The 23604-nt window shown below is 42.1% G+C and overlaps 1 protein-coding gene across 5 annotated transcripts in view; it reads right to left on the reverse strand.

The window, feature by feature from the left end:
* Positions 1 to 14222, reverse strand: part of AKTIP (AKT interacting protein) — a 1131926-nt gene extending 1117704 nt beyond the window's left edge. For 2 of the 5 annotated variants that reach the window (XM_050978823.1, XM_050978824.1), the window contains exons 1-8: positions 14071 to 14222; positions 9783 to 9898; positions 8310 to 8515; positions 6728 to 6792; positions 6544 to 6644; positions 5242 to 5330; positions 5072 to 5170; positions 4749 to 4856 (exon numbers count right to left, since the gene is read on the reverse strand). In XM_050978823.1, coding sequence (XP_050834780.1) covers positions 4749 to 4856; positions 5072 to 5170; positions 5242 to 5330; positions 6544 to 6644; positions 6728 to 6792; positions 8310 to 8515; positions 9783 to 9824 — 710 coding nt within the window. In that variant the 5' untranslated portion in view covers positions 9825 to 9898; positions 14071 to 14222. Of the gene's footprint in view, positions 1 to 633; positions 1556 to 4131; positions 4193 to 4748; positions 4857 to 5071; positions 5171 to 5241; positions 5331 to 6543; positions 6645 to 6727; positions 6793 to 8309; positions 8516 to 9782; positions 9899 to 14070 lie in introns of those variants that run through there. The other 3 variants (XM_030227469.2, XM_030227467.2, XM_030227468.2) reach the window with 3 other exon arrangements.
* Positions 14223 to 23604: the final 9382 nt, after the last annotated feature.

Consider the following 23604-nt stretch of genomic DNA (forward strand, 5'->3'; position numbering starts at 1 on the left):
CTGATCAGGCACATGGCAATTCTGAGGCACTTTCAATTCCTCATAACCTGCCAGGTGTCCAGAATACTGGGGCTATTGGGACATATGCCACTCAGAACACTGACAGAGACAAGTGCCACAAAGCCACCTGGTCTTCCTGTCATTGAGTGTATGACACTACATGGGAAAGTCTCTATTTCCTTAGAAGCCAAGGAGTTGTTCTCAAACAGAACAGGTTGCAAATGACAAGTGAATTTAACGGTCAGATAAAAACAGAACACAAAAGAACTCAACACAAACCCCACATCACTGCCCACCCTCCTGAAACACCTCAAGTCACCACAGGCTGTTCCAAGGCAGTTGGCTGGCACTAATGCCACCAGTACAGGCAAAAGGAGTCAAAGGAAACGCAGCCCAGCTCCAAGGGGCCAGCGCTACAGGTTTTGATAGGACACTCCAGGGAGGCAAGAAGAGGCATCACACCATGCTGTGGCATTAGGAAAAGTAAGAATCTGTCCCAAGTCCACTTGAACTTCGGAGCTGCTCCTGGCATCCTATGAGCATCACAAACACCCGTGCAGACAAGTCCCTGTGCAGCCAGGTACTCCCACTCTTCACTAAGTGTCCACAGTAGAGACTAACAGGGACAAAAGCTAGAGCACAGTTTCTTTTTATTTTGTCACTATTAACACACATCAGTCAACTATCCTAAGAAATCCCCTAGACACCTAGGGAACCTAAAACCCTCTAAGATTTTATTAGCTCAAGAGACAACCATTAAAAGCTTTGATTTTAGTGTTTCTGTACTAAAAAGTCTAACAAGCCTGACATTCTGCTTTCACCCTGCCAGACTAATGTGCGCTTTAGTGACAGTATCCATTTACAAATCAATAATACATCATACATCATCCCCAGCTTTACTTCTGGAAAGTGCTAAATGGGGTCAATGAACCGTCTATTTACAATTTCAAATCCTAACATATTTACAATAGAAACCAAAAGTATTTAAAACCATTAAATATAGTGTTTAACTCTGCTATATTAGTTTACATGAACACAGCTTAACTCTGGCATCGTATTTCCAATACTAATATTTCCGCCAGTAATTTAAGATTCTTCTTTAAAAAATTGCTATTCCTGGAGGGAAAAAATAAAAGCTTAAAAACCAACCCAAAACCTCCAGGCATTCCAGAGCCCTGAGGAATTACCCATCCTAGACAGTCTTCAGGGAGAAGTACTGTAGTGTTCAAGAGAGACTTCCAAACTCCAGGCAAGCCTTTAAAACCTAATGCATATGTAAAACATTAAGAGTCAGTAATCCATTGAACAGGTTTACTGGAGTCACTGCTACCATTCGGGTTTTACTAATCCGTAGTCAAGAAGGAAACTGCTGCTTTGCCGTTTCTCCCTCCGTTACATTCCCTCCACCCCCAGAAAGTGTTTTGTGCACCAGTGTCCAGGACAGCTAAGTGGGCATTGTCTTCTCTTCTTTGCTGAAGGGCTGGACTGAGCCAGGCTTCACCCAGGACAGGCCAGAGACGTGCATGCTTTTGCAGTGCTGATCTTCCGGCTTCTTCTGGGGAAAATAAAGCTAAAGTTACAATTGTAAGATACCCAAACCCTCTCAGCTCCCCCTCCATCTATTTTACCTTTAGCAAATACAAGCACAAAAGAGACTTGCACCATTTCCTCTCCTCAAAGGGGAATAGTAAGACGGCCACTGGCTTAATTTCTAGGAATGTGTGTGGCATCTGCAGAACTACCCTGACAAGAGAGGAGTTTTAAGGACTTAACTTGGGTACAGCTGCCCTATCCCACCATAAAGACTCAAGGATACTCCTCTTGCTTAGAGGCCCCAGCACTGCACTGCTCTTCAGCACATTTCTTGGTTCTACAGAAATGTCAATCCAAACCTCGCCCAGCACTGCTCCTGGAGTTCTGCCGGCAATGCTGGGCATGCTGGGGAGGAACACCGCACTCCACAGGTGGTAAGGAACCCAAATTAATGTGCCAAAGTAGCAACTAATGCCTTTGCTAAACATCAGAGTTTCCTAATGCTTTCCAAGGATGGTCCTGTCCTTCCCTTCCCTGAGGATTTGTCACAGTTAAAGGCTTGAACAGCAACTATTACCCCACAGTGCAACATTTTGAACTCAGTATTGCAATTTAGAAGAAAAAAAATTAAAAGGCTTGAAATTGAAGAAGAAAGATACAACTTGGAGCATCTGTAGATTCAAAGTAGTTAGATATTAGTAAATCAGACATCTCCTCTAGCTGGCCAAAGCAGCAGAAGAGCTTGCAGAATTATTTTAATACCAGGAAGTGTACAACAACTACATCAAACCTGGAATGGTGTGCTGAGCTCTAGAAAGTGAAAACTGCATGAGCAGACTTGGTTATAACATGGAAAGTCTTTTACTTGACAAAGCAAATTAAGGCAGCAAAAGAGAGAACCTGCACTTCTGCCCCTCCCCATGCTTTGTGTCAAAGGCGACAAGTGTGACAGACCTGCCACAACACGCTGGACAACAGCAAACAAGAGGGATGAGTTAAGCCTGAGCCTGGCAGTGGCAGCTGCCTCTCCCATGCTGCAAAGGAACCACACCTTGGAAAAGCCAAGTGTTCAGCAGGGAACTGGGACATCACTGCCCTTCCTAAATGGCCTAGCTATTTCCCAAGGAACAAAATTCCGGGGTAATGAATAAGCATCCGGGGCTGTAGGAAGATTTTGGTACTTGTTTTTACAAGGAATGTTCTCAGCTACACTGACATTCTGGGACACATCTACAGCACAGAAGCTGGGCCATTCCTATCAACAAACAACTGGAGCAACACAGTACCATGCATGCAATAGTTACTGAAGATGTTTGTTTTCACCTAAAAAGAAATCAACAGGCATCACCAAAGAAAACAGGACAAAAGAAAGGTCACTGTTGGCTATCAGTCTCTGAGACAATATCAGACCCTTTCCATTTCAAGCACTCTAACCTATTATTTGTCTTTGATTTAAGGATAAGAAGGAAGAGAAGAATGAAGGAGAAAGGTATGAGAAAAAGAAATATCAAAAGTATTTCTTATGTTTTGTATGAACATCAAGAAGTCAATCTGGCCAAAATATTTTCATGTCTGTTCTAAGATTCTGATGTGACTCTGGCAGCTGCGAGTACTGCCACACTGAGCTCAGGCAGCATCCTGTATTAAGATCAATTTAAAAACTTTGTTCCTGCCAGAAGACATGCAAGAACATGAGGTAAAGCATGCAGTGTGGAAGACAAGTTCAAACTGACAAAAAAAAAAAATTTTCCTTACCCAAAACCCCAGCAAACAATAACACAGCTTTATGCCAAGTCAGTAACCAAAACACTCAGAGTGCATTTCCTTGCCAGTCCAGCTATGACAGCAGCCACTGTTTCAGAATCCCTTTGTACTACAAGTGGATTGACTTGTCAGGCCACTCAGTACAGACTCAGAATTGCTGTGTGCCTTGTCAAGTGCAAAGCAGTAATTAAGAAAACAAAACACATGAACAGTCTGAATGTCTCACATCCCATCACCCATCAGGTGAAAGCTCTATGAGCCAACACATTCTTGCTCTGTCAGAAAGAGCACTCAGTGATGGAAGGAACTCCCAGCACCTCGTGGTGAACTGATGTTGCCTCATCAGAAATCTGCAGCATTAGAGAAGTGAGCAAGAGACTGTGCTTGTCTTCTCTGCTTGAGAATCTTTGCAAGGAGAAGAAAGTGCTGAAGCTTTGATTCAGTAATGAAAGATCTCAACAGAAGAGAACAAAGAAGCTGGGGACTGTCAGGTAATGGAGAAATGGTAACAGTCATGACAAGTGCAGAACAAGCAAACAGGCTGCCAGTGAATCTCTTCATCCCTTCCATCCATAAACAAACAAACAAAAAAATCTGCTCTGTGCCAAGAGTTGTACTAACAGAGCTTTCTGGCTAAGTGACTAATTACCTCACATGCTGAAGTTAGAGCAGTGACATAACTGCTTCATTAGGAGACCATGGCAGCTCCAGCACTGCTGCTGAGCCAAAAGAGGGATGGGAAAAGGTCTCTCTAGTACACAGAGACAGAGAATCTTCCTTCCTGTATCAGACAATAAACCCTTCCTAGAGTGAGAATGGGAACTTTGCACGTACCTTCTGAGTCAACATCTTCTCTCTAGCTTCATCATGTATAGCTGGATTCCATGGAGAAAAACTATGGAAAAAGCATAGTTTCCTCTTACTTGGCATTTAGGCACACCACAGCACAGAGAGAGCAGAAAGCAGTGATTTTCCTTTGTTTAGTTCATTGAAATTTAAGTAAATAAGTGGTGTTAAAGCATATAGTTAAGAACTAAATTCATATTGTCATGGATCTTTTCAACAATAAATGTTTCGATTTTAATTTCTAAGAACTGGAAATTCAGCACACGTGACATGATAAACCACTCATATTCCCCATGAAGCTGATTATTCCATCCCCCATGCATGCAAGCTTTAGAAGAATTTTAAAATTCTGACCAAAGCTACAGTAATGCAAACTGAGCTCAGGAAAGCCAGAAAGCAATATTAATTCATGGGCATTTCTGCCTGAGGGAGGTGGGTGTTTAAGGGCTTTTTATTTTGTTCAGAGGTTTGTTTGGTTATTATTTTGAGATTTTTTTTCTATAACAAAATCAGGTCAGCCTGACAGAGAAAGGTTGCCACCAGCAACTACACCAAAACTTGCTCTCAAAACATTAGGACAGGGTGATTTTACTCAGAGTACTCACATGATTGCATAGGGGTCCTCTATTTTGGGCTGATCAAATAAATGACTACTGCATAGTTTGACACTGTCTACCACTTTACTTTTGAACAGCTGAATATCCTTTTCATACCTGCAAGACAGAAGTAAGTAGTGCTAGGTAACTGCAAGGAGCCACAAGTTTGCTCTAGAAGCACTGACTTAGCAAACCCCAGCTTGAGTTCCTAACACAACCAAGCCTGGAGGCAGAGACCACAAGTGAACAGAATTTTACAAACTTCTTGATTCTGTAAGTCTATGCTAAAAACATCTTAATAGGCCATGCCCATACACACGGAGGATACTCACAGCACTGCAGCCTCAGGGTTCAGAGGACTGGTTGTATCAATCTTGTAGAAGACTCTGCGAGCGTACATTAACACTTGCCATATGTGATTATGATTTCTCCTAAAAAGAACAAAGCACCATGAAGAATGGACCAAACTTGTCAAATTATCCATCAAATTGTCAGCACTAACCTCCATTTTGCAAATGCTCTTTTCACATCCAGTTCACCAGATAAAGGGTCCACTAGTGGGTGGAAGACCGGCAGGTCAAAAACCAAGCGCTGTAATAGAAAAAAAAATTCATTATGACAGCTTCAATCCTAATGCCAACACCAGTGGGTAAAGGTCAGTCAAATGTTGCTTCCTAATAGCAGTTAATTGATACTTTATTAAAAGACAGCAACTGCAAGTGAGTTCTACCAGCTGTGAAACTAACCCAACACACCTGTGTAACATGCAGGGTCTTGTCCTCTGTCACATGCTATCACCAAATAAGGAAACTAATCCAGTTAACTGCACAGGCACTAGTGCCAACACAGGTAATAATATCAGATAAGAACAGATTAAAGGAGTTTTTCTGGTTTAGCTATTTGTGACTGAAAGCTTTTTACATACCTGAGCTACAGTCAATAATTTTTTTTTATCCTACACACTTCAGTAAACTGTGCAGTAACACCTTGGTGTCTTCAGCTCTGTACAGCTTATTTCCTCCAGTGTTCACATGCTCTTCCAAAAGAAAACTGAGTTTCAAGAGAAAGGTTTCCTACTAGTTCTCTCATTTTAAAGATGAGAACTTTACATAAAACTTGACACCAAGCAGGCAGCTACCCAACACAGCAGTTGTGTGCACCTGCCATCAAGTCTCCCTCTTAAAGAAGTGTGGCCAAGAGGGTAAGCTGCTCTGAAGAGTCTGACAGCCACAAAGCATTTTTTTTTTTTTTACTTTAAAATTGGTCTAATAACTTGGAATATTTTCACTAAAGGGAAAGTAGAGATGGAATATAATACCATACTACCTATCTCCTTCTCCCTTTGCTTCACCTTGTTCTCCTCAAACTTTTAGTTCCTTGTTTCAATGTAACTTAGAAGAGACAATTAAGAAATCCTGCAGTATTATAGCAAGCACAGCACAGGTGTCTGGATTTTACATTCCATTATATCACTACTCAGAATTCTGATACTTCTTTAAGGGCTTCAATTTCAAGTTCCTGCAGAGGAAGTAGCAAATCAAGAGTGGAGGGAAAGAACTGGTTGATTACTTAACACCCTAACACATCTGACCTCAGGAAGTTCACTCCACACCAGTGTCAGTAATCAGAGTAATGCAATTCCTCCACAGTGGTTTGCAAATGTGTACAAGACATGGCAAATGAGCCCAGTCAAGTGAACAAAATGAGTTCAAGAAAAAGGGAAACTAACTGGTGTATCAGCTTTAACAAAAAGCTATACTTACACCACCAGGAAAGAAGAAAAAGCCAAGGCACAACCACTTACCGGGCAGTCTCCATCTGGGTAATTATCAGGAATATAGACAGTGAACTTGAACACACCATCCTGGTAGAGCCCATGTCTTATGAATATCACACCAAACCACACTGCAAGTGAGAAAGATTGCTTGAGTGAAAGAATTAACAAATGTACATATATAAAACAATTTAAATTTAAAGTTCAAACTTACTTAAAGCCGATCTGTACGAGGGCTGCACGTAGACACCTGGCAACTTCTGCTTCACCACCAAGGTACTGCAAGCAGAGTGAGCACTCAGAGAGCTCCACAGCACACTGACACAGCAAACTCAGCATGCACCACCCACAGCCCAACAGGGCTTTCTCCCACAAACTCACTCCCAATTCCCAAGGCTACTCACAGAAGGAGCTGACAAATATAGTGAAATCACACTCTTTTCCCCTCTGCTTTTTGCACCACTCCACCTGAAGACTTACTAGCAGAGAACACTATTCCTCCTGACAAAACTAGAGAAGCAGAAAAACTCTTCCCTCAGTTCATGCATTTAATATACACCAGCACAGAAATTTACAATTTTCTACTGAATCCCCAGTCTCAAAGTAAGGAAGAAAAAATAAATTCAATTTAGTAATTTTGAACACAGATTCACAATCAATTGTAGTTGCTACTGAAATGTGACCAAACTTCAACCTCAATTTTAAACAAGTATTTTTTTCAGTTTTAGATGACACTATGCTGCAGATCAAGCTAAGATTACACTGACAATGGCCAAAACAAACCAAAAACCAAATTAACTTCACAGGTTTTCCAGTTACTTGGCGTATGGGTTCATTAAACTGAACTCTACACGCTTGCATAAATAAGCAACAATCTTAAAGCAAAACACTAACACAGTTCTCTGCTTACCATTTCCCTAGTATTTGTTATTAGTTCCCCAATAATGAATTTGCATTTTAGTACCAATTTATTTACTCAGAAGAAATATATCTTTCCTGAATTAAAAGGCAGGGTCAATTCCTTGAAAAATAAATAAATGTCTTGAAAGTTCTCGCTTTCAATTTAACAGTTAAATACAAGAACTGAGACTCAGCGTTGCATAAGGACTCCAGGGATTTCATTCCAAAAGGAACCACATACTTGGGAATCCAGTATGTCTATTACAGAGGAAGTCCCTCCAGCTCTGTAGCACTAACCAGTTATATAACTAGAAAGTTCTCAAGACAGATTGTTATGCTCCCACAGCAGCCTACAAATCACTAGATGGATGAAATGCAACTCCTCCCTCATAAGTTTCACAATAAATATCACAGAAATGATTGCAGACTTCCCAACATCCACTTGGATCAAGGATCAGGCAGTGTTCAAGTGTTTCATGTGACTATTGAAGGAAGGTCCCACATCCTAACTCCATTAGATAGCACCATATATTCATGAGCATCTTCCCACCTGACATCTGCTTGCTTCTATTTTAATACTTGTTCCAAATATTTGGTATTTCTGATGAAAAAGCCATTAGGATAACTAAACTCACAACGTTCTTACTTCAATATTAAGAAATGTAGTAACTCAGAGAATGACATCTAAAAGCATCCCTTAAAGTCTCATCTTTCTTCTCCCTTCCTGTCTCAAGAGATCTAGGTTGCTGCTCCAGAGAAAGAACTCTGCAGACAATGTTTTCCTGCCTTCAAGGACTATGACAGATATCATACAAGAACTAGGCCCCTGCAGGGTGTTTTCCCCACTGAAGCATAAGCCCAGTGACCTAAAAAAGATGAAAAAAGTGAAAACCTACAATTCTGCAAGTAGTGAGTACTCCAAATAAAAAGGCCCATAGGAAGCATGTGTTCCATTAGTGGACTGGGAGGAGGTGGCAGGTGAAGCAGGCTTGGTTATTGGCACAGCATTCTTTGGGATAGAAGGCAACTGTTTCTTTGCAGATCCTCGCAGGGGACTGGTTCGAAGCTCTCCACTCAGTGTTTTCTCTTCAGTGTCAGATCTCTGTCAAATCAAGGGAGAACCACGAGATCACAGACCATATTTCAGACACATTTAAAATATGAATATATTTTAACACAGGTTTAAACCAAATTATGGTAATTAGAAGTTAGGCCGATGAAACATATCTTGGGTTTTGGTAATCTATTGCTTGAGGAAGGGCATGAAGGGGTGTCCCTTTGCATTTTATTTTTATATAGACTTTTGTTTAACTGAGCACAACCTACAAGTACAAAAGTATTCAATGCTGGATAGGAAATCTGCAGATTAGGTCAAATGCTTAAGGAGGCTTACATTTATTTAGAACCTGAAACCAGACAGTATATAACATCAGCTTACAAGTCAATCTATTTCTAGCACACAGTGCATCAAGATAAATCATTTTTACTGACAAACACCCTTACACTGCAGACTTCAAAGACTCTTTAAAGTAGTGTAGTAAAACTGAGATGAAAAAACAAGGTTTCATGTATTTCACTTCCTGCCTGTGCTTAAGACATCAACATTACACTTGGAACTGATTCTATAGCTCACTCCTACACTCAAAGAATCACCCCTTGGCAGTTGCACCAAGTTTAAATAGTTTTACTATAGGAACCTTTTTATGCCTTTGCTGTCTTTCCTTGGAAGAAAAGAACAAACCATTGCCAACAAACACTGTACTATTCACAGACCTCAAAATCATTCTACAGATTGCCAGGACAAATGTGCAGGCTACAGACTTGTGCTTAGGCAACCTGTGTTGACTAAAGCAGGATTTAAGCTGCGGTGCTCTAACCTGCCCAAGACCTGGACTAGTAACAATATCTCATGATCCATGTTACATAATTTGCTCTAGTACTAAACATCTGAGAAGTGATTAACCCTAGAACTCCCATGTTTTTATTACTGCTAAAACGTCAAAAATCAAGAGCACTACAGAGGTATGTTTTGTCAAAGCTCATTGCACGTGCTATGGCCAAGCTCTACACAAGACACTAAAATGTCTTAAGAAAAAAGTGTTTCCACCATTTGATCTAATTTGCTTCACATTTCCTATTTAAAGATGCTTCAGATAAAAAAAGCCAACAAATTCTGGAGTAGACTATGCACAGGCACATTCCAGTTAACACAGCTCAAAGCTAGTTTACACTTTTACTGAAGGTGATCACAACCCTCAGGATAAATGCACAATAAAACACTATTTGCAGATCACCTGATGTTTTTTCCCAGCACTGCTACCACCCCTCCCAAGCATGACAACCCTTCCTGGCATCCATTCATTACATACCTTGCGCACAGAACCTGTAGACATGCTCCAGAAAGGGTTCATAACGTGTATTCCAAATAAGGGGCTGGAACTTCTCGGTGTCTTTGGAGTGTCCTCAGGCCCTTTGGACTTGTACCCTAAAAGTACACAGAACAAACATGCATTTAACAGATAAACAGGACTCAATATGTAAATAGGATTTAGATCTAATTCTGCAGTCAGCATTATCTTTAACTTCAGAAGAAAACTTCATGTACGTAAGACCGACAAGAATTAAAAATGCCAAAGCTCTATTATATGCTCCAGAAGAACAACATGTCTATTTTTGCACCTGAATCTCTGCCTTCTTTCTGATAGAAAAAGAACATTCTACGTTCATTTTGCCAATGACAAGAAAAAAAAAAAAAGGGTCATCTCTTGGCTCAGCACAGTTTAGGAAGACTCTCTGCATGGGCAAATTTTAAGCTTATCACCTCCCCATTTCAGTCCAGCACCAGACAGAACCATGACCCTGCTAAGAACTGCCCCTCACAGACACTCTTAACTTTGCACATTTCTGAAGTGTCCCAGTTAGAGAAATTCTCTGTCATTCCCAGTGACAGAGATGATCCTTTCATAGAGTTTGCATCATGTATGTGTCATTTTGTTTTCATCGGCATTGGAACACCACCAGGAACAGACAAAGCCATAGAACACAGAAGTTTCTCTGTGGCTTATTTAATGGTTTCATTATTAGCACTAAGGCTTAGTGCTCTTTAGATCAGCAGCCCAATAACAAGGACTTCAGCAACATTTAGGGTTTCAGTGTCATCTACTGTGTATGTACTTACTTTCCTCTCTTTCTCTCTCTTTTTTTTTTTTAAGTCTTGCTATTCCTTGTTCAAGAACTCTGATCCATAGCACCTCTTGTCTGGCACAGCCTACTGCCTCCACTCTTTTTTTCCTCTTCAGTCTTCCTACTTTCCTTCCTCATCTCACCCTCCCATTTTTGACTCCATCACCTGAGGTTTTGAGGCACTTTACTCAGTTTCTTAAACAGAAAGTTGCACAGCATGGATCAAGAAAGCTAAAGTGGGTGAGAAAGACAGAGCCAGTGGCACAGGTTTCTACTGTGGTCAACACTACATTCTTAATACAGTAAGGAAGGCAGCATCTGTTCACCATTGGTCTGATTAGTTTATAGAGAAAATGGGAACCAAAAATAGAGAAAATTATGACCAAAAATCTTCCTAAAATTAACATAAATGTCAATTGTATTGAAAGAAAAAAAACAAACCCACAAACAAAACAAACCATACCCAGACAATTTATCCAGAGAAAGTCTAGGAATTTTAAATATTTAAGAGAAACATCAATCTCAATTCACAGCCTTCTAGGCTATGCAGCAGCTAACCATTAAGAAAAAATGCAAGCACCTTTCAGAAAAGTGATGAAAAATAATTTCCCCACCCAAAATCATCTCAAACATTCCACTATACAACAGGTTCCTCCAGGTGTTTTTTCCTCTTCAGCAGCCAGAGTTTCACATCATTCTGAGCCACTGAAAAGACAAAGTCAAAGCACAGGTCCTGCCCTGTGAGAGCAGGGAGAAGATGTTTTCACTTTTCCCCATCTCTTGTCTGGAAAGCAGAGTCATGCCAGAGGGCTGTGCCACAGGCCTTTTCCATCAAACCAGCCAGACTAAGGAAGGCAGGAAGACACTGGGCCAGGAAGGTAGGAGACATTTCCTCGGGAAACTCCGGTGTAACCAGAGGGTGGAGGAACTGACGCACAAAGAGCACCTGAGCTCCAGCCCTCACAAGAGGGAAAAGTGCTGCAAGTTGAGGTACAGGCTGGAAGACAATCAGCTGGAATCTGGTGTGATTACGGGATTGGGGTGGGATCAGTGTTTGTTTTGGGCTGGAGTTTTTTTACAACTAGGCAATACAGGTTGCATTATCCCGGAACCAGAGATAGGAGAAAAGGAGTCAGCAGGACAAAGAACAACACATGCATGTAAAAGCCCACCCAACCTACTCCCAGGGAAACAGGGAACTTCTCTAGCAGCTTGAGAACAGATGTTAGATGCAGCTCAGTCACCAGATCCACCCTTCAGAAAGCATCTATGTATCTCAGTACACTTCCAGCTTTGCCTACTTACATGCTATTAAAAGCAAATAAAACATTATTTGAGCTTTAGTTAAGCTCAGGAATAACTTCTACAGGTTGTCTTGCACAGATGTCTTTTATCCAGTTGCTTGCCAGTTATAAATCATACACAGCATCATCCTAAATTTATTGTTAAACTGCCTCCAGTCTCATACACCTGCTAAAATACTGTTTACAGGGGAGCACTCAGAACCTCAGAGTACAAGCTTCCCACAAGAGGGCCATTTAAGCAGCCTTTCAGGGTGTTTTAGAAGTTTATTTCTAATCACACTGACTCCTATGCAGCATGAAAGTGGAAAACCCTAGCTCTAAAGGAAACTTATCCACAACTGCTTATGATCTCTAGTACCTTCACCTTGCAATTTACCACCCATCACTAATCAGAGAAATTATTAAAATCAGTATTAAAAACAATAACCAAGTAACAGCAAATTTACATTTGACTGTCTATCCTTCTTCTCACTCTGTCTGCAGCAGACAAAGGAGAGCAAAGTTTTGATATTATTAAGTGGAATTTCTAGGCAGTTTAGCCATTCCCACCTACCCAGGGCACAGTGTCTACTCCAAGGCACCCACCATTATGGCATCTTCCAGTGCTGTAACCACTAAAACCATCAGCCTCCCAAAATAACTCAATACTCTCTCCTCATTTTTAGGGAATAAAAACATTCAAAACCATCCCACTCTCTCTCCTTTCACACTGTCAACACTCACAGTACCTCATCCAGAAGAGTTCAACAGTGTGCCACTCAGTAGTACATTCTACTGATTTCCCCTGCTTTAAGATAGCAAGTGACAGCAACCCTCCTGAGCTGTCCTCCCATGGCTACCTTCTTCTCTAGTGCTTTCCCTTCAGTAAAACACCAACTAGACAAAGACAAAACTTCTGAAGAAACACTACTTCAAATATTGCTTCTTGCAAAGGCCTTTTCAGTTATCCACAGCATCACACTGGGACCAAAAGCCATCTGCTGCCAGGTATAACTTCACATCCACACTCTCCAGGTATGCAATACACACCAGCAGTCAGAGCAAGTGTAAAGTCATCTGATACTTCATCAGCACTCTAAAGACTTCAAAAAACTGAAGTTATCACTAGCAAAATCATAACATTTAAATTCTTTGCTTTTGCACCTTTTCCTTCTCCACATTAGATATTCTCATAAAAAAAAGTCTCATTTTACCCACTGTTGTAGTATGTGTCATATTTTTCTCCTCTCACCAACTGAGTTATTTGATCAAACACAACACTAAAGCAATGTGGGAAAAAAACTTTATCTGCCTGGAACAGAGCACTCTTTTAGGAAACGTCAAGAAATCAAAGAGAGCCACTCCCACACCTGAGAGCAAACTGAGCTACTTCAGCAGAGCACCAGAGAACAGTGCATATTGCACACACAGTATTACACGCTTGTCCAGCAACCGTTGCCGTCAGTTCACACTGGATCTCATTTCTCCCCAGCACAGCCACTCCTGACCTCCTTTGGACCCGAGGCCCTCTTTCATCCACACTTAACCTGCCGGACAACACGGGAGCGCTGGTGGCGGCGAACAGGAGCACTGACCAGTCAAGCCTGTTCGCCAACTCTTCTTCCACAGGTGGGTTACACGTTCCATACCAACACCTGCTGCTACGAGCTCACTCCACTAGGAAACTGCAATCTACGCCAGCGACACCTGCTCTTAGACAGCAGCCTAAGGGACACGGGGTGTTGGCCGGCTGAGTGCCCCGGCACAGGACGCTCCAGCGGGAGCTGTCAGCCGGGGGTCACGGCAGGTTAAGAGCACTCCTGCGAAGCCGGAGCGGGCCCCGGGGTGTTTCCAGCCGAGGCCGCGGCCGTGCGGTAGCGCGAAGCCGCTCGCAGGGCGGGGAGCGACGGACAGAGCGCCGGCACCGCCGGGCCGGGCCTCGCCTGCAGCCGCCGAGCCCGCGGTGTCGCTCGCACCCGGCGCGGGGCAGCCCCAACGGGCCGCGCCCGCCCAGCCCCTCCCGGCGGCAGGTGACGGCACCGTGGCCGCAGACACCCCGCAGCCCCTCAGCGACAGAACAGCCCCGCTGCCCTCCCGTGCCGCGGGGACGGGACCCCCTCGCCCACCGACTCGGTTCCGCCCGGGAGGCTCATCCCGGGCAGGGCCGGGCGCTGTAGCCCCTGTCACTCACCCACCGAGGCTCCGCCGCTCCTCCCGCGCGGCCCAGGCCCCGCCGCCGCCGCCGCCGCCGCCGCCGCTCCCGCTACCCCCGGCACAGCCCCATTTACCGCCCGCCCCTCGGGCCGCACATCCGGGCCGCCCCCCGCGGCCAATCGGCTCCTGCCGCTCCCGGTACCGCCCCGCGGGGCGGGCGGCGCGGCCGCAGCCGCCACTCACAGCACGGGACGGGCCCTGACGCGCCGGGGCCGCCCCGGCTCCGTCACAGCGCGGGGCCGACCGGCCGGGAGCTGCGGGCCCCGCCTCGCGCACGGCGATTGGTCTGAGAGCCTGTCGGTCTCGTGGCGGGCAGACCAATAGGACCGCGCAGGTGCACCTGTCACTCTCTCAGCAGGCTGAACGCGCCCGAGGTGGAGCTTAGAGAAAAGTGCAGCTCTCATTGGTCGGTAGGCCGCGCAGGAGCGCACGCTATTGGCCAGCGGGCCCGAGAGGCCGCCTAGGGCGTGGCCTGAGGCGCGTCCGGCACTGCCCCGTGTCCGAGCTCCGGTCCCAGCGGGGCTGCTGAGGGAGGACGCTCGGGCTGAGCGAGCGGCGCGGCGGCTGCCGGGCTGCCTGGGAAAGCCCGGGGGAGGGCAGGAAAGGCGGAGCTGTGGCGATGCCATCCGCGACAGCCGCGGGGAAACGTTCCCGCACCGGACAGCGAGGGGCAGCGGAACAGTGGCACAGCGCTGCAGCGCGGTGAACACCGTGTGTGTGTGCCCTGAGGCAGCCACTCAGCCTCTCCAAAATTTTGCAGCTAACGCTGCCTGTATGAGCCAAGAGCTCCGACCTCCTGATGTCGGAGGTGACGCAATCAGTCATTGAACTTTCGTCACTCCTCGCAGGCTACTAAAGTGGACATTTAAAACACATTTTCAGTTTAATTTTTTTGTGGTTTTTTCCCTCACAGACTCACAGAATGGGGCAGGTCAGAAGGGACCCCAGTGGGTCACCGGGTCCAACCTCCCTGCTCAAGCAGAATTCCCCAGAGCACAGGCACAGGGTTGTGTCCAGACAGTTCTGGAATGTCCCCAGGGGCATTCAGAGACTCCACAGCCTCTGGCCAGGCTGTTCAGCGCTCGGGCCCTGCCCAGCAGAGAACCTACACAAACCTACATAACTTTACTTGAAAATTACTGATATTAACATGACTTGCTCATGTCCAGGTGCAACTTCTGGGCACCATTCCTGCCCCTTCCTCCGGTCCCATTGCTGGGCCCCAGGAGCAGAGCCTGGTCCCTGCTCGGAGCCCTCGCTGCAGACAGGACAGACAGGGCTGAGGGTTCCTCTCAGCCATCTCCTCTCAAAGGCGAGCAGCCCCGGCCCCCTCAGCCTTTCCTTGGAGGAGAGGCGCTCCAATCCCTTGGTCACCTTTGTTGGATGGAGCCGCTCGGGAGCTCCGTGACTCGTGCTGAGGAGCCCTGAGCTGCACAGCACTCCCGACGTGCCCGAGCAGCGCTGGATAGAGCGGCAGCATCCCCCCTGACCTGCTGGCAATGCTCTTCCTGATGCACCCCAGCATCCCGCTGCCCTTATTAGCCACAACAGCACACTTGCTGGCACATTTTAAAGCTCCTTTTTAAATTAATAATACCAGCTTTTGATACTATTGCTGAGCAGGTACACAGACACACAGTGTAAATTTATATTAACAATATGTAGACACAGATATACATACAAAATATACCTCTAAAATCTGCTGAAGAGAGGAAAAAAGAACCAACCTCAGGAGTTAGCTTTTATTTGTAATTAGACTTTTTATGAGCCCAGTAGAACAATTACAGAAGTGCTATACCAAAACTGAAGTCATTTGTCAAGGTTTGGAAGGTGACAACAAAATCCATGCTATCTCAAGTATAAAAATTACAGAAAATTTTAAAAATCAATGCATGTAGGGTGGATTTATTTTTGTTCCTAAGCTATGAGCAAAAATACCATGCTAAGGTTATCACTTTGTCTCAATTATTGTAACCTTCTCCTATCCCCCTGTCCTCAAAATGCCACTTTAAAGTCTTCAGTCAGTTAATAACGTTATTATTCTGGCTAAACCGCTGTCTCAAGTTTCTAAAACCCTTTGGCAATTTCCTGTTCTTCAGTGTTTCAAATGCAAGCTCTTTGCCCACACCACTGAAGTGCTGCACAACTTCCCTTTAGGCTCATATCCTAAATTATCTGCCTTCCACTGCTACATGCAGTAGTAGCAGTCACTTGCTACCTCCTTTTTTTCTTAATCTCTTTCCTGCTATTTTCTTTTTCCTCCTCTAAATCTCTTTCCACCAAGTCTCCTTTGAAGGCTGTGTGTCCAGAAATCTTTTTTTTTATGTGTTTACCTCCATCAGAGGGCTTTTCAGACCCAGCCATTCCTCAAAGTGTCTTGCTTGTATCAGGTGCTGTCCTTGCTGAGGAATGAAAGGTGATCATGAAATCCTCACTTACATGCTTTGCAGATGTCATAGATCTTATCCTACAAAATTCTGTGGCTTGAACATTTTGGTGTTGATTGCACATGCTCAGGATGTTGCAGTGGGAATAACATTTAAACTTTGGTATGAAGGATTGTGAGAAATACTTTATCAGGCCTTTGAACACATTATTAATTCTCCAAACTCCACTACAGTCCAAAGTTTCCTATTTTACTAACTAGAGGAACAATATTCTGACAAGAAAAAAGCCTTTGTCTATTAAATGTTCATAAAATCTTTTTACATTCCTTTCCTAGTCATACCAAATGTGAAATAATTCTACTTAATAAATCTTTTTATTTTGACCAGTCTAAGAGATTAATCAGGCCTAGAATGCTTTTTGTATATTATTTATCTCAATAAAGACTTCTTTCATTATGGGTGGTACCTGTAGCACACATTGTAAGATTAATGCATGTCTAAATAACCTTTAGATAGCCTTTTTCCTGCTTTTAGATACTCTGTATCTGTTTCACCCAGAATTCTAAATACTGTGAAAATTCTAATAAGGAATTTTCCTGCAATACCTGTGTTCATACCCCAAAACCATACATACCCATAATCCAAACCCCAAAATTGCCAAGCACCTTCCTGTACCTCTGTGGAGGAAGGAAGGGAGCTGTGGCTGTATAAGGCATGGTCAATGTGATGCTGAATTTTTCATTGTGGGAAGTCTGGATAGTGCTGAACGGACCAGAATTTCCCCTTGTGGTGGCTGTGGTTCTGAGAAGAAATCTGAGCTAAAAAGAGATAAAAATAAATCTGTAATTATCTGGGGCTCGGCACCACTAGATGGTGTCCTGCAGCTGCTCTAGTCACACATGGCAATCCTCGGGCAGGTGGAGGGACACAAACCCCTCCTGGCAGGAGCTCAGCGTGGGCTGCAGGACAGACTCGGGCTCCCCGCTCCTGCTCACCTCCCACTAAGTGCCGGTGCCTCTAGAGGGAGGCTGATAAAAGAGTTTTGACAAATAACCTACATAACCACACTAAGCGACACAAGCTTACTGGATAATTACTGATATTAACATGACTTTTTATTCCTACAATGCTAAGGTGAAATATGGCATTTTCTTTTTTTTCAAAGCTAAGAGCAGAATTACAAACATAGTTAAAACCCTGAACATCTTTTTTTTTGTTCTTTCAAGCAAAATTTGTTTGCGATTTCTGCACTACAAGAACAGGCTATCAGCACTTTATAAAGCAATCAAAGTAAAAATAAAAGCAGCTAAATAAAGAGTTTAGATTTTTGTTTCCTTTTTTACCATGGTAAAAATAGTGGGTTGCTTTTTCATAAAGAGATTGTTTTCAATTTCTCCATACTGGTCTCTATTTGCGTAATTGCTAATAACAAGACATATCCTGTCAGTAAACAAGGAGAGAGAAATTATCAGATCTGTAAAATTTGTTGAGAAACCAACAAAAATATTTAAAAAATGAGTGTTTTCAATTAAAATGTATCTGTAAAGCAGTGGATGGAAGGAGGTGATTCACAGTGCACAGCAGTGCAAATTATCCTTAAGGAGGAAGACATCAGGTCACAGTTCTCCCCTCATTCTGAAGGACAAAATACAAACAATAATTAAACAATCTGTGTGGAATGGGTACCTGCTGGTGAGGCTGGAGCTGCTGCAGGGCTCTGAGCCTGCAATGGCAAGGCCAGGCACAGGCCAGAGAGGCATTTGCTTTGGGAAAGCCTTCCTGAGACTCTGCCTGAAATGTGAATTCCCAGACAGGCCTTCACAGCTTGGCAGAAAATGCTGCCCTGACTCCTGCTACCTGTGCTGAGGCTTCAGCTGCTTTGGCACTTTGCTCTCTTTGGATTTGAAATTAAGTTAACAAAGTGTAAGAAAGAAAACATTCATTAGAAGCTCATTTCTTTTAAGGAACGCTATTGGAAACTCACAGCAAATCTAACACAAACCCCTCTTCTAGTTTACACCTAACAGTGTGGTATTTCTCTATTTTCTTTAAAACCAGCATAAAGATGGAAACTTTTTCTACTAGTAGTGTTGATCCAAGATTATGTACTCATTTTTCCTATTTTCCTTTTTTTATTACAATGGAATTGCTAGAATGGATGCAGCTATAACTGCACCAATATAAAAATGCTTTTGACTGCATATCTGTTTTCCCTGAGGAAGAGGTAAGATGGAAAAGCACTAACTGCATCAAAATTTGTCATTTAGGTCTGAGGGTAGAATCTCAGGACCTACTATTGGTCTCTGCTCAGTCAGCAGCAAACTATTATAACGAGGACAAAATATTAAATTTATTTATTCCCCCTAGAAAACCTTCTGTCTTCCTAGTCTCACTTAATATAAAAAGAATATATTTGTTTATAATATTCAGAGACTTTTGTATTTGCATGGCTGCAGTGTGTTTCACAACATGAAGGATTGACTGCATTAATGGCTCCTGAATAGCAGAAGCTCCTATCAATGACTAATTAAAGATCAGATCATACCCTTCAAACTACACTTTCTTCAACATGTCTCACACTGAGGAAAAAATACATTAAACATTTAAATCTGAATGTATTTCAGATTCCTTAATTTATGAACTAGAAACCTCAGTCACTGTGAGTCCAACTGTGCAGAATTCAGAACCATGAAAATTGTAAAACTGATTTACTGTACTCTTCTGTTCTTTTGCATTTGCTTTCCTAATAGCTCTTATTTGAATGGTGAGAAGCACAGTTCTAAGATGAATTTTGGTTCTGCACAGTATGATTTTGAAAGTAATTTCCTATTATAAGGAGAAAAAGGACTATTTTGTCACTAATTTTTTAAGAAGTTGAACACTTGAATCTGACTAGAGGCTTATAATGTCAGAATAAGTCCCAGAGGAAGACTTAGATCCCAACTGCACTGGTTATCTACTTATGGGAGTACTTGTTTCTAGGTGAAACATCCCAGGAAAGATAGGTCAATGAAAAGCACTCAATTTTTAGTCACACATTTTGAAAATATGTTCTTTAGCTATCAAAATTATATAAATCCTGCTTGTAAATGCTAAAATGTAAATTTAGTCTTTAAACTATGTATCCATACAACTTGTAATAGAGGCACTGTCAGGATAAAAGCTTGTATATTTAATTCCTAACTTGGAATGTGTACTGATGAATTAAAATTCCTCCTTTTAAAATTTTCACAACCATTCATTGGGAACTTTTTATAAGTTGTTAAGTAGACTGACTAGATTTACAGCTGTAATTAATATTTCCTTATGAATAACTCAAATCTTCCTTTCATGGAACATTTTGAATCATAATAATGTAGAACAAACTTTTAAACAAAAATGAATGTAATCCCACACTCTCAAGGGTAACTAAGATTACAGAGTAATCAGAATGAAGAATCTTTTTGAAAAATCAGTTTTGCAGAGAATAGTTATTAAAGTGCATCTGTATGAGACAACTTTGGCAAATCAGTGAACACAGTCCATGTAAACAAGCTTTGATCAGCAGTTTCCACAATATCATTATGAATTCCAGTGTTTGCTGTAATGGTATGATATGATAAGTGAAAGGCAGACAAAAACCAATTCATAATTTTCAGATGGAAAATCACAGTTAATTTGTTGACTGAAAAATAACTACATAATTTCAGAGATGATAAGACATAATAAAGTAGGACTATTCTTTTCTCCACTCACACCTTGAGCCATATTTCTACACAAAAGTCACTTTCCTCCTTTCATCTTCTTATTACTTCCCTGGTAAAGTGACATATTAAGCAGGTATGTAAGTGGTTGGTAATTTTAAAAAGCTGAATATTTAAAAAACTTAGTGGGTGACTGATCAAAGAACTGAATATGAAGAGTAAAGACTGGGAAGAGAGAGGGTGAATATGCAAAGGAAGTTTTCACATTCAAAGGGGAACAGCTACAAGCAGCTACCAAGGGTTGTAGCTCAGTTATTAAAGTTCCAAGCAGAAATGATGTTGGGCTTGAATCAAAGGCTGCCACTGAGCACCTTAGAGCCCACACTTCCACCCCCTGCCATAACATCCTGTCTCCAGGGCTGCTCCACCCTGGCTGATCCAGTCCTCATTTCCAGCTGCCCTGCCCTGCAGTCTGACCTTGCTGACCTCAGTGTTCCAATCAAGGAAAAGTTTGTGAGAAAGACACCTTCTCTTCCCTCCATCTCTCCAAACACAAACTGTAGCTGATGCTACTGGCTCAGAGTTTATAACTGGGAGCAGAGGAGTTACTTTGGCAAACATACAGGGCTGAATGGAAACTCAGAAACACCCTTCTGCCTCACACACCATTTTTTTTTCAGTTCTATATTCTGTATATACATTTCTGACTCAAACTAAACCGTGGAGTAGAGAGTATATATTTAGAAGATTGCATATAAAGAAAACATTTACCACATTAGGTCTTTCTAGAGCCAGACTGAGCACACAGGGCAGAAAGAAAGACCAGCAGCTCAGCATCTTCCCACAGGCTGCACACCTGGCACCTGGGGCAGATGTCAGTGTGGTAGGGTCATTCTTTCACTGGAACAGGCAGTTGGGAACTGGTTATGTCTCAGATTTGTTCTCAAATTTTTAGGCAGCACAAGCTGAACACAAAGCTGGGTAGTGCAGGGAAGTATTTGGGTTCCACTGCAAATGGATCCCTTCAATGAGCAGGAAGGGAGCCAGAACACTGGCTCAGATAACTGACTGTCTTGGAAATGACTCTGGACTCAGGATCTGGCCATCCAGTTATAGCTGAAGAACCTCAGAAAAATGAACACTGCTAGATGGAAAATTAAATATTTGCTCAGTAGGAAGGAATTTCAAGTCAAATGAGATTACTGTTGGCTTCTTCCACATCATAGCCAGGATATAGGAACCTCAGTCTGCCTCCCAGTTTGGACTATTCACAACCAGTTTGACTAGTCACAAATTAATGTTTTAGGGACATTACAGAACAATTTTAAAGAATCAACAAAATTCTTGTTAACAAGACTTCAGTTGAGATATTTCATCTATGAATAAGAACTTAGGTTGGCAAAAAAAAAAAAAATCAATAGAACATCTGTCCCCAACTGTTTCAAGTGGATTTTTTTTTCCTGATTTTTGGTATCTTTTTTATGCCATCTGCAACGTTTTCTCTGTGATTTAGTGTACTTTTGTATCTCCCATTCAGTTCTATTTGTTTCCTCAAAGTAGTAATTTAATTCAACCTTATCTTTATACATTTGTCAGTTACTAAATCCACAAGAGGTTGGGAGGTCTAATTTTTCTTCCTTTTTAAGGGACACAAGTAATATCTCTGCAGTTTTGAAATCTGGCTTGGCTGTTTGTGGTTTTATTACACAGCATTTCATTCTAAAAGCAATAGTGTGAACTGAGATTAGATTTAAACTCAGTCTTTCCAAACATCATGAGAATTCTTCTGTCAAATGAAACTTTCATCTTAATTATCCTTAATAATTTCCACTTTGCAAACATAAGGTCCCTTAATGCCTTTGGAAAATGAAGATTATGAGAAAGAGACTATAAAAAGATAAACGTCTCATTTTGCAGAATTTTAAATACCTTCTTTCAGATAGTAAATCTAATGTTAATTAATACTAGGGTATAATATTAGATTTCTCTCTTTTATGAAAATCCTGGATAGAATGTTCCCTAGTGTAGTATTTTCTGTGTTATTTTATATATTGGTTCAAATTTAAAGCCAAGAATATTGCTGAAAAATGTCAAGTAAGTTATTCAATAGTCAAGCAAAGAACTACTGTCACAATTTAATTAATTTTCATTATTTAATTATGGAGTATGTAATTATAAATCAATTTTATTTTCAGTTCTTCTGAAATCGTGCTCGTCAGAGTTCTGAACACAGGCATGTGGTTTGGGTATTTTAGCTGGACTGAAATTTCCCATTTTGTTTAATTTATGGCAGGCTCAGTGTGTATGTCTGTGTATGCAAATGCGCAGAGTGCTAATTCAAACACATCAATACCTTTCTTAAGCAATTGTGGCACTGCATACCAAGGCAAGCACTGTATTCTTAGATAAACTAATATTATGTTTCCTCCTGCAATACACAATTCAATATGCTAGTTTTTCTGAAACTGAGATATCTCTACAAAAAACACAGGCAACATTTTTGTTTTGTAACTGTTGCTACTTCCTGTTGTAAATTGCAGAAGGATGCTCTTGGAAAGGAACATGCAATGGGTTGTGTACAGAAAGGAGAACACGAGCCAACATCCAGACAATAGCAACACAGCAGCTGCACTTCCACGTGGGAAAACCATCACCCACACAATAGCCAACATTGCTTCCCAACACTCATTACATTTACAGAGCCACAGCAGCCACCATGACAAAATAAACATATTTAAAATTAAGATGTTTTTAATATTAGGGATTAGGAAGGATCAAAACCCACCATAAAGACAGGAAAATGAAACTCTCCTTCCTTCCTCTCTGAGTGTTTTTGTGATTAATCTGAAAGAAGGATTTTTTTTCAGGGCAATCTTTAGGGCATGTTGTTGAAGTTTTCTGTGGCTACAGCATGGCCTAAAATTAGCTAAGTAGATGTGCATTTTTTCCTTCCCTCATCAAAAATAAAGAGAATCAGCTAAATATACCAAACACAAAACAAAACAACAACAAAAACAAAACCAAAAACCTCATAGACAAAAAAATCTCCAAACCCCAGAAACAAACTAACAATTCCCCCCACAGACACATGATAAGGCAAAATAAAGTTCTTTACCACTGGTAAAGCAGATTAATAATTTGGTCTCACTGTAAAGTCACTTCCTACCAAACTATGACAATAGATAATTTTCTATGTTTATACCCTTTATATAAAAAACTTTTGCAAGTCATATGGCCCTTGTGCATCCTTGAATTACAGAAAGGATGAGTTTGGAATGATCCTCTGGAGCTTGTCTGGTCCAGTCCCCTGCTCAGCAGTGGGGCCATCTGGAGCAGATTGCTCAGGATCACATCCAGCTGTGGTTTCAATATCTCCAAAGATGGAGAGACTCTAAAACCTTTCAGACCAACCTGTTCACTGCTTGGTCTCCTTCACAAGAC

Source organism: Serinus canaria, chromosome 11, assembly GCF_022539315.1.
Source record: "Serinus canaria isolate serCan28SL12 chromosome 11, serCan2020, whole genome shotgun sequence".
In the NCBI taxonomy this organism is placed as follows: Eukaryota; Metazoa; Chordata; class Aves; order Passeriformes; family Fringillidae; genus Serinus; species Serinus canaria.